The 10,673-nt window shown below is 47.8% G+C and overlaps 1 protein-coding gene across 1 annotated transcript; it reads left to right on the forward strand.

Annotated features, from left to right (window-relative positions):
• Positions 1-46: 46 nt before the first annotated feature.
• On the forward strand, positions 47-10,512 carry Arpc4 (actin related protein 2/3 complex subunit 4). Its single transcript, XM_031382911.1, has 6 exons — positions 47-207; positions 2,764-2,882; positions 4,008-4,119; positions 5,956-6,051; positions 7,044-7,214; positions 9,619-10,512. The coding sequence occupies exons 1-6, from the start codon at positions 205-207 to the stop codon at positions 9,622-9,624; spliced, it is 507 nt and encodes a 168-aa protein (XP_031238771.1). The 5' UTR covers positions 47-204; the 3' UTR covers positions 9,625-10,512.
• Positions 10,513-10,673: the final 161 nt, after the last annotated feature.

Consider the following 10,673-nt stretch of genomic DNA (forward strand, 5'->3'; position numbering starts at 1 on the left):
CTTGTCTAAGTCCCAGACGTCCCAGCGTGAAATCGCCCCGGAGATCTGAGCATCTCTCGGCTCTTCCTCCCCGGTCCTGCCGGAGATGGTCCAGCCCGGAAGTGCTGTCGGAGACTGCGGCTGCGCCTCTCTCTCTCGAAAGGGCAGGCGTCGCGGGGCCGGGCACTTCCGCACTTCCGCTTTCCGGCCCAGACAGCGCCCGCGATGGTGAGAGACCAGGGGTTGGGGGCCTCTCTGTGCTTTGCCTGGAGAGGCTGTAGGTCTGGGGGAGATGCTGCTTGCCGCTAGGGCTTACGGCCGGAGGTTGCCCTGGGACGAGGGGGCGCGGTGAGGATGGAGAGGCAAAGGGTGGGGCGAGGGCCGAGGCGAGGAGGAAGGAGCGAGATGGGAGGCTCTCTGGGCAAAAGCAGGCCCAGAGGCTTCCAGGTTGGGAATCCCAGGCAGGAATGACCTCTCCCCGAAGTTTGGAGGAGGCAGGAGGCGGGGCTGCTAGGCCTATGGTGGTGGCTTGCAGCTGAGGTCGGACCGCTGAGGAATGCAGCGGGGCCTTCTCTCCATCCACCGTAGAGATTCGCTAAGTACACCCCACTGTCCCTGCCCGCCTTCTTAGTCTCACGGTGCTTCGAGGCAAGTGTCCACTTCACCTTATGACCTTCTTGGCCCTTCCTAGAAGCCTTGTTTTCCAGCTCCCAGTGAAGGTTCTGTGTTGTCGGCCTCCATTCACACTCCTTCCTAGGTGTGCAGAACCGTGTTGGCCTTAACGTGTGTAAATGTTGATAGCCGCTGGTCCTTCCCTTCCAGGGGATGCTCGGGTTTGGTTATCTGTGGGTGTCCCGTGCAGTTGTTCTCTGCAAGTTCCCTGTCTTCCTGTTGCTTTCTCTGGTCCGCTTTGACAACCTGAGTTCTGAAGGCTGAACTACTTGGTGCGCTCCTGTGAATACTGTCAGGGGAGGGACTTTGCAATTATACCCTCTTTTTCAAAAGTCATTTACTTTTCTAAGCTTGCTCCTGTGTTCCCAAGCCCTAACTGGTTTCATTCCTCAGCGTGAAAGCCGTTTCCTTCTGTCCGACTGAGGAGACGGCTTTGCGTTTTTAAGCATTCAAGTTTATTGTACGATTATTTCGAGCCACTAAAGGGTAAATATTACGAGGCTGGCCATCTAAATTTAGTTTTCTTTCAGTGAACTTTGACAAAGTAATCAGATAGCCACAATCGAGGTAGAGAACGTTCTATCACTTTTCCAGTGGTACTCGCCACCACACACAAACTAATTTTGCCTTTCTGGTTTTGCCTCTTGGTTGACATAAGTAGAACTTTGTGGTATGTAGCTGGAACCCACTGCTGAGCTACATGACCACTGTGTTTTAGCCTCTGTCCCATGTGTCTGATGTTTGTCTGTCTCTGTGATCCTGTGCTTGTCTCTGTTGCCGCAGCAGCCTGTGTTCTGTGCCTCTTCTCTGCCACAAGTCTCACTTCCTTCTCCATCCTGTCTCCAGACAGCCTCTGAGCAGCGGTAGTCCTGTAACTTCCTCCTCAGAAAGTCCCAATGCTTCGGGCTACATTGAGAGAAAAACTCAGTGGAAACCATTCAAGACTGTCCAGGGTTTTTATCTCAGCCTGCCATTGCAGCCTGATTGGTGCGATGTAAAGCAGTTTTCACACACACAGAAACCTTGCACTCATTACCACTTTGGGGAGTTGTAATGCTCTTTTGTGTAAATCTGGCCCTGCTTAAGTTAGTTTATTTGTTCATATACTCTGCAGAAAATTTGTATGACACTATGTATAGGAGGTGTTGAGCTAGTTACATCCTGCATAACTGAATAAAAGTTAATGTCTGTAGACCCTGAGAACTACAAACCGGTGAAGGAAAATTTAAAATACATAATGTTCTGTTGTGACTTATATGCAAAGTGAACATACCCTAAATTCTTATAGAAATGCATTGGGAGGGGGAGTCAGAAAGGCCACTTTGAGAAAGGAAGAGGCCTTCTCTTACTGAGCTGACCTCTGGGAGGCTGACCTAAACAAGGAGGAGGAAGGACTGCAGGTAATGCTTCAGCAGGTGATGCTTCAGCATGTGATGAGCCCTTAGGGGAGAGAAGCCTTGACTGAGATAATATAGCTGGTCCTTACAGCTGACCTTGGCCACTCTCCCCGTTCTACTCTTTGTCATTGTAAAATCTTCCTGATCCGTATCTGGTCAAAACCAATTTCTTTAGACAGTATAGATTACTTTTAAGCCTAGCTAATTTTATGTTTTGCCCTCTATTAGCCCTTGTGATCCTCACGCAGTGGAGCTGTTTGAGGGTAGAAGTGATCTGACTGAATTCCCAGCGTGTTCAGGACATGGATTGATACATTTGTCAGTGTAGTAAGCAGATAGGGATATGGATCCTTCTAGATCAGGATTACCCAGCTTTGGCACTGGTGATGCTGTGCAGTTCTGTTGTGCATGCCAGGATATGGCAGCATGTCTTGCCTGTGTCCACTTATATCTATAGTATCCCTGTCCCCAAGTCATGACAGTCAACCTTTCCTTCACACTTTGTGAAATGCCAAGCTGAATTATTTGCTGCTGGGAACTACGGCTCTAGATTTTGACTGGACTGCATCTTGAAGACTGGGTGTGATCTGTTCTGTGTGACAGCCATGGCGAAGCCTTCAGCACGCCCGTTCTGTAGGATCCACAGTGGAGGCACTGGCTGTGTTTGGCTGAGGCAGATTCTGATCCTTCCTATATCTTGGGTTTATTCCTGCAGACTGCCACTCTCCGCCCCTACCTTAGTGCCGTGCGGGCCACGCTGCAGGCCGCCCTCTGCCTGGAGAACTTCTCCTCCCAGGTCGTGGAACGACATAACAAGCCAGAAGTCGAAGTCAGGTAGGGAATGAGGTCAGAGTGGGGCTGAGAACAGCTCCCAAGAATAAACCCTGTCCAAGGGGGCCAGGGATCTATGCTCTTGACCTGTCAGGATACCTTAAGTGACATTTGTTTTGTTGCCTGATGAATAGTTGCTCCTAATTTGGTTAATTCCAAAATAGGGTCATGGGGCTCCCATTCAGAACCCATGGGAGACCTACCCCAAAATGTGGCTTCGTAGAACAGAGCTGTGGTGAAGTGTCTCCAGTAGCGTTACTGAGCCACCTGGCAGCTCCAGAAGAAGTCACAGGATTTAGCTCCCAGAGAAGGTGGCTCTAAACTTTATTAATGTAAGGATCAAAGTTTTTGTTTTTTGTTTTGTTTTTCCTTTTATCTTTAATACTGTCTGACAACTTAGACCTTTTTACACTTCATATTTTGAAATTATTCTTCTCTTGACTGGTTTTTATTTCATAAATAAGTATTCTTCCTCTTTAAAATTTCACTTGGCAAGGAGATGATATAAGACTGCTAGTCCCTGCTACAGTGAATTGGGCTGGAGCAAGCGGGGAGCGCGCCGTGCCGGCAGAGGTCCTGAGTTCAATTCCCAGCAGCCACACACATGATGGCTCACAGCCGTCTGTACAGCTCCAGTGTACTCATACACATAAAATAAATAAAATAAATCTTTAAAAAAACAAAACAAAACAAAAGATTGCTAGTCTCAGCATATGGGAGGCTGAGGCAGTAGAACCACAGCAACAGGGCTAGCCTCAGCTACACAGCAGGTCTTCTCTCAAGAACCAAAAGAAGCAAAGGGGATAAATCTGGGATGTACATAGTTGAGATAAGCCAGGTGAGCACATTAGACGATAGAGGTATTTTTTGCTGGCTATTAAACCCAGGTCCTTGGGACATGCTAGGCAGACACTTTACAACTGAACCATATCTCCATCTTCAAAGTAATTTATATGACTCAAACAATTGTAGCGTTAGGATGAGAGACAGGCATACTGTGTGTTGTTACGTGATATACATGGTCTTCACTGGGCGTTTTCAAATGGTGACAGTTCATAGAGCAAAGGTACCTTTAGAAATGCATAGAGTCGATGGCATCAGCTTGATTTTCTGATTCTGTGTTTTTAGGAGTAGCAAAGAACTCCTATTACAACCTGTTACCATCAGCAGGAATGAGAAGGAGAAGGTTCTGATTGAAGGCTCCATCAATTCTGTCCGGGTCAGCATTGCTGTGAAGCAGGTGAGTGGTTAGCGAGCCAGGGATCCCACTGCAATGGTTAGCGAGTCGCCAGGGATCCCATTGCAATGGTTAGTGAGCCAGGGATCCCACTGCAATGGTTAGCCAACCAGGGATCCCATTGCAATGGTTAGTGAGCTAGATTCACAGCCTGCTTCCAGGAATTTCCTTGGGATTATTGGCCCTAGCGAACAGATAGAGCCAAGTAAGGTGGCACATACCTATAATCCTAGCACTTGGATGGCTGAGACTGAGGAGGGACAGCCCAAGACCAGCCTGGGCTACTTGGTGAGTCCCTATCTAAAAAAACAAAACAAAACAAAAAGTGGGTCAGTAGAATAAACAACAGTAGCCCCTATCATAGGCCTGGCAAAGCCGTGGGGTCAGTTAGGTGTTGGAGCAGAAAAGGTTTCTAACAGGTGATGGCTGTGTGCTCTTAGGGCAGTTCGAGCACTGGTTTTATAGTCAGTTTCTGAAACTGCCACTTCATTTAAAAATAGAAGGTTCAGCTGGGCAGTGGTGGTGCACGCCTTTAATCCCAGCACTTGGGAGGCAGAGGCAGACGGATTTCTGAGTTCGAGGCCAGCCTGGTCTACAGAGTGAGTTCCAGGACAGCCAGGATTATACAGAGAAACCCTGTCTCGGAAAGTTCAACACGTATGCACGTACAAAATTCTCAACAAAAATAAAAAAGAAAGAAAGAAAAGAAAAAAAAGAAACCAGACCATGCAATTCTAGCTTGCTTTTCAGAAACAACTGTATAGGCCAGCAGTGTGTGGGATGATAAACCCAGAGTCAGGAAAGAAAAATGCCAACTGTCAGAATTAAAGATCTGCCTAACAATAATCACCCAGACAAATGTCATTGCATTTGCATTGTGTGTTTCCTCTAGTTTTCTAGTTGGAGGACCTACTTGTACATCTTTTATCCATCTTGAGTTAGTTTTTCTATATGGTGTAAGATTAGGGTCTACTATCATTCTTCCACTTAGAATGTCCAGTTGTCAAAACAATTGGTTGGAGAAATTGTTGCCATTGTGTGACCTTGGTGCTTTGTTGGAAATCGGGGCAATAAATATTTGAGTTTCCTTCTGAGCTTTCTGTTCAGTTCTAACTCATATATGTGTAAGATAGAATTTCTGTTTCCTCCATGTTTCTTCAGGCAGTGTTTCCCAAATGTCTACCACATAGGCCTTTCTGTTTCTGTAGCACTTGAATGGTTATTTAAAGTTTGTTTTAAATTTGAGCTATATTCTGTTTCCACCTTGGAAAGAAACTATGTATCTTAAATAGGACAAAAGTATCCTTTGCCCCTTCCATGCAGACAACTCTCAAAATAGCAGTCAAAACAAAACATTGTTACAAAATTCAGATTAGCGACTTCTTGCCTATGAGAGCTTCAGGGTAAAGGAAAGCAAGGCGGCTAGGCCGCTCTGCCGTCGGAACCCGGATGCAGATGTAAGTGGAAGAGTTGATTTGGGGGTTGTCGGATTTTAGTAATGTTGAAGCAGACACTCTTCGTCCTGTGTGCCACCAGTGCTGAGAAAGGCCACTAGACCTGAGGGTGTTCAGGGAACTTGCAATACAGGTGTGGACTCCATTGGAGCTCATGGAAGGCTGATGAGAGCTCAGTAATACTGGTTAAGGTAGACTGGCCCTGGGAGGGCTTCCTTTCGTCAGCAGCAGATGTAATTCAAAGATCAGCAGCCTTTGTTCCTACCAAACCTCTCTGCAGGGTCTACTAGCCTGGGGAGTCAATGGGGCCAGAAAACCAGGCTCAGGGTGGTTTGCATGTTCATGCTGACTTTAAGAACCATCTTTCTCTTTTTGCTGTTGCCAGGCTGATGAGATTGAGAAGATTTTATGCCATAAATTCATGCGCTTCATGATGATGCGGGCAGAGAACTTCTTTATCCTTCGAAGGAAACCTGTGGAGGTGTGGCCTGCTTCTGGTTATTTGTAATTCCCAGGATTCTGTGTGTGGGTGGGCCCAGATTGTTTTGTTTTTGTAGTACTGGGGGTGGTGCAAGTACCCAGGCCTTGCAAGGCTGAGCAAGTTATTGTGCTATACTCTGGGTCTGTAGGATTGCAGCCCATGGGCTGCTGCTTCTCCAGCTTAGGGTTTCACTGCCTGGGCTGCATCAGCCTGTACCAGGTAGCAGGGAGACAAAAGCCTGGGGGAAGGTAGGTCTACAGTGCCCTCCTCCTCAGAACCTTGGGCCTAGTCACAGACAAAACAGTGATTTCAGAATTCTTCCTGATGTGGTGTAGTGGGCATGCTTATACTCCCAGTGTGGAGGAGGCTAAGGCAGAAGAATCGTTAGTTAGAGGCCAGCTTGAGTACATTGACATTGGGTGGGGGTGGGGGGGGTGGAGCAGGCAGGGGGTGAGTCAACAAAAACAAGACAAAAACATTTCCCACCAACTAAGTCCAGCCTCTCAGTGCCACAGGAAACAGTGAATTGCTTGTTGTCTGCCTTTGTATGTAAAGGTACTGAAAGGTACATAAGCTCCCTGCCCAAGTCTCCCTGGTGAGCAGGCAGCCACCATGTTAGAGCAGCAGAGACCATCATCCAACATACGAGTGTGTCAGCCTTTGGTGCTCTCTGCTTCCCTCCCTGCCTTCACTCGAACCTCGGGGTCCTTTATTCCCTTGGCTCATTTCAAAAACAAGGCTATTTTTGCCACGGGGACATCTGACCTGGCACACAATTTTGAACTGGGTTCAGTTGCTTGGGTCCAGCAGACACCCAAATTCATACTCACCATACCCTACCCTCACCCCCAGCACCACACCCTGAGGGTTAATATATAGATATAGCTCAGGAGAAAATGGTTGGAAGCCTGTGAGTGGGGAAAAGATGTGACAAGCAGGTGTCCCTGGGGTCTAATTTTGTCTCTTCCTTCCCCGATGGCTTCCCTCCCTAGGGGTATGACATCAGCTTTCTCATCACCAACTTCCACACGGAGCAGATGTATAAACACAAGCTGGTGGACTTTGTAATCCACTTCATGGAGGAGATCGACAAGGAGATCAGTGAGATGAAGCTGTCGGTCAATGCCCGGGCTCGTATTGTGGCTGAGGAGTTCCTCAAAAATGTGAGTAGGGCCTCCCTCATCTCTTGATGCCAGGGTAGAAGAAGCTATGGGTTCTAGAATGTGGTGGCACTAAAAAGGTAGGCCTGAGTCTCCTCAGACCCAGAGCATAGCCAGGTACTTTGAAGCACAAGGCCAAAGATTTCACTCTTGAGACCCAGGGAGGCAAGTCACTGGTAGAAATTCCAGTTCTGCACAGACTCTGTCTGTCGTAGTTCAAACCCCCAAGCGAGGAAGATAAAGTGCTGTGTGAATTTTCTGAGACCAAAGATAGCCCACTTCTCAAACAGACTTAAATGTTTTTCTTCAGTGTCTGTTTTCAGGCTCACTATTGTGGTCTCTTCATCATGTCTCCCGTTACTGGTGGCTGTGGCCCTGTAACTGAAAGGCCTGCAGTGCTCAGAAGAGGACACAGATTGTTTACACTGTGGAGCTGGTAGCATTGTTTTGTCTAGAGATTCAGGACATGGTCCTGTCTTCCTAACAGTCTCTGGTTTGTTGATGCATTCCACTTAGGGCTGTCCAATCCCTCCATGGTAGAGTTAGTGTTTATTCCTACTAGTGCATACAGACCCAGCCCAGGGAGCTCAGAATCCTAAAAGTGGAAATGATGCCCACTTCCCGAGGTTTAATTATCCTGTGGGTGGCCAGCACACAAGGCCGTGTTCTTTATACTCATAAATCAGACCCAAGTGTGGGCCTAGCTCCTCTCCTCCTCCAGGCATGTCCCTGAACTGCTCAACGAAGCCTGGTTTCCTCAGCTGTGACATGAGAGTGCTGTTAATATGTACCCGTTGGAGAGTTGAGTATTAAGATCATAGAATACTTATTACATAAACTTGCAGGTATGGAAATGCCACAGTTTCAGGACAGATCATAAAGGCCTTTAGGTTCATTTTACCAACGGGAAATAGTGTTTATCCCAATTTAGTATTTGAGTTAAATTACTCAGTCACTTATAATTTGTGTATGCGAGGAGAGACAAGCAGGCAGGCAGATCGACCACAGATTCCAGAACAGGGTATCTAACCCCCTGAAACTGGAGCTATAGGAGTTAATTGATATTTATGCTGGGAACTGACCTTGTGTCCTCCAGAGCGAGCAGTATTCACTAAGCCTTTTCTCTAGACCCTAGAACTTAATGATTATTCTCTTAGGCTCTAGAAGTCAAGTTGCCTAGCCAGTGTCCAACTAATAACTGGAAGAAGGGGAATGCAAAGTGGGATTTCTGGCGTAAGCATTTACAGTAGGACCATAGCATCTGGTGGTACTGCAGCCTCTCAGGCAGGTAGTGCATGTGGCTGAGGGATTCGAGGAACATTGTAGCACTTGCCTCTGAAAAGGGTTGTCACTAGGCAGCTGCAGCCTGTTACTGCATCATTGTCCTGCTTTTTCTTCTAGAGCTTGGAATTGAACTGAACTGAGGGCTTTGCTTGTTCTGCCCAAGCCCTGCAGCTGGTTCTGTCTCCAGCTTGCTATTTATATTTTGAGTTCAAATCTCACTGTGTAGTCCCTTGAGTCCTCAAATTTGCAGTCATCCTGCCTCAACCTCTGTAGTAGCTGAGATTGCAGGCTTATATAACCAGGACAGAACAAATTGTTCACACTAACCCCCAAATTTGGATTTGGTAGTGGCATCTATTGTCTTCAAAGTTAGCAACTAATTCATAGCTTTGAACATCATGTGGCCCAGTCTTGGGCTATGCTCAGTCATTGAGCAATCTCTGGTTTGTAGTGTCCAGGATTGTTTGTGGCACCATGGGGCTCCCTGAAGGCAAAATGCATTTTCTTCCTGTCTCTTTCCTTCCCCATCTCTTCCTCTCTTTTGATCTTCCTGGGAAAGCAGGCAGGGGAAGAAGGTAGCTTAGGCTGCCCCTGAATTCCCTTTGGCTGAAGATGGCCTTGAGCTCCTGATACATGTGCTGCCACTTTCCTGAGTACTAAGATTGTGTGTACTGCCACGGGGATCAGAAAGCTCTTCTAAGGCCTGTTCTGGCTTGACAATCACCCAAAGTTTAACATAAAGCCTTGTTCCTCTTGGCTCCCTGAGCCCACAGCCCCTCACATATGGGCCTACATCTAAAGCAGCTTCAGTCACCAGGCGAGCTGCGGGGAAGCCCTCAGCACTTAGGTTTCTCTGCTTTGTCTAATTTTGTGTCTCAGGCCAGTGTCTTCAGCTCACTGCTTAAAGTCTGGCCAGATTAAGAGCGTGCTTATGGGGTTGTAGAGATGATTAAGTGGATTAAGTGCGTAAGAGCACTTGTTGCTCTTTTGGAGGACCTGGGTTTGGTTCACAAAGAATATGTTCATGAAGTGCCAAGGGCTGATCTGGCTCTCAGAGACCTGAACAGCAACAGCTCACCAGAATATAGTAACCCCACTCATTGCCTATCATTCTCTTTGACAGTTTTAAACCATCTAGCTGGATCTTGCAGCCTTCCCCCTTGGCCTCCCCTGTGTCTCTGCGTCTGAGAAGGTGTCCTGGAGTCACTCCCCGGAGCAGCGGTGCAGCAGCAGGAAGCTGGGTTGGGTGGGCATTGAATGTGGGAGGTGGGTGTGGTGTGCTTGCTAGCTGTGCAGAAGGGCAACAAGTGAGCCTGCCCCATGGCCACATGTGTCTGGTCTGGCTAGCTTCTGATGCTCAGTCCCCTGGGCTGGGACAGACTTTTTTTTTAAACGTCTTGAAACCTAAACCCTGTGCTTGTAGAAGACTGTAACCTTTTTGTCTTTTTTTTTTTTTTTTTTTTTTTTTTTTTTTTTTTTTTATAAAACCACCTCCACCTCCAATGGCTGTGACTGGCCCCAGTGATTGTATCTTATTGGTCGCTGTGGTCTGGGCGGGCCTGGAGCCAGAAGGCGACTATTTTTCCCGAGCCACCCCAGGTGGGGAGAGAGGGAAGTTTCAGACTACAGTTTTTTTTTTCCCTTGCTGTCTTACAAGCCTCCTTGGGCCTAGTAGAGGCAGTGTGGACCCTCTACTAGCCTCTTGAGTTCTGCCTGAAGATGCCCACTGCACTGGTTGGGAACAAGGGCTGAATCCATGATTGCCGGGCAGGCCTAGGAGCTGGGGTCCAAAAGCCAGGCAAACCTCTGGCTGTAGGGGCCACCTGGTGTCCATCCAACACCCTTCCAGCTGAGAGGCCCCAAGGTTTGCCCATCTGGGTGCAGTGCCTGTGCTGGAGGTGCAGAGGTGAGTCCTGCCTGCTCAGGCTCCTCTGCTCCTACGATCACTGTCTCTGATTCTGATGAATTCCCCTTCCCCCTAATTAAAGTCTCTTCCTGCCCCTTTGGGGCTGCATGAGGTCTTGTGCTCTGTGTGGATGTGCGAAAGAATGCATGGTTTGATTTTCTGGAGCCTTGTGGCTGGTGTTTGGGTCTGGTGCAATCCACCAGACAATTTTGTCATCGATCCCTGCCAAGGGCCCCAACTCAGAGCCTTTCAACTGAAGCCAAGCAGCATCG

This window comes from Mastomys coucha, unplaced genomic scaffold (genome assembly GCF_008632895.1).
Source record: "Mastomys coucha isolate ucsf_1 unplaced genomic scaffold, UCSF_Mcou_1 pScaffold20, whole genome shotgun sequence".
NCBI lineage: Eukaryota > Metazoa > Chordata > Mammalia > Rodentia > Muridae > Mastomys > Mastomys coucha.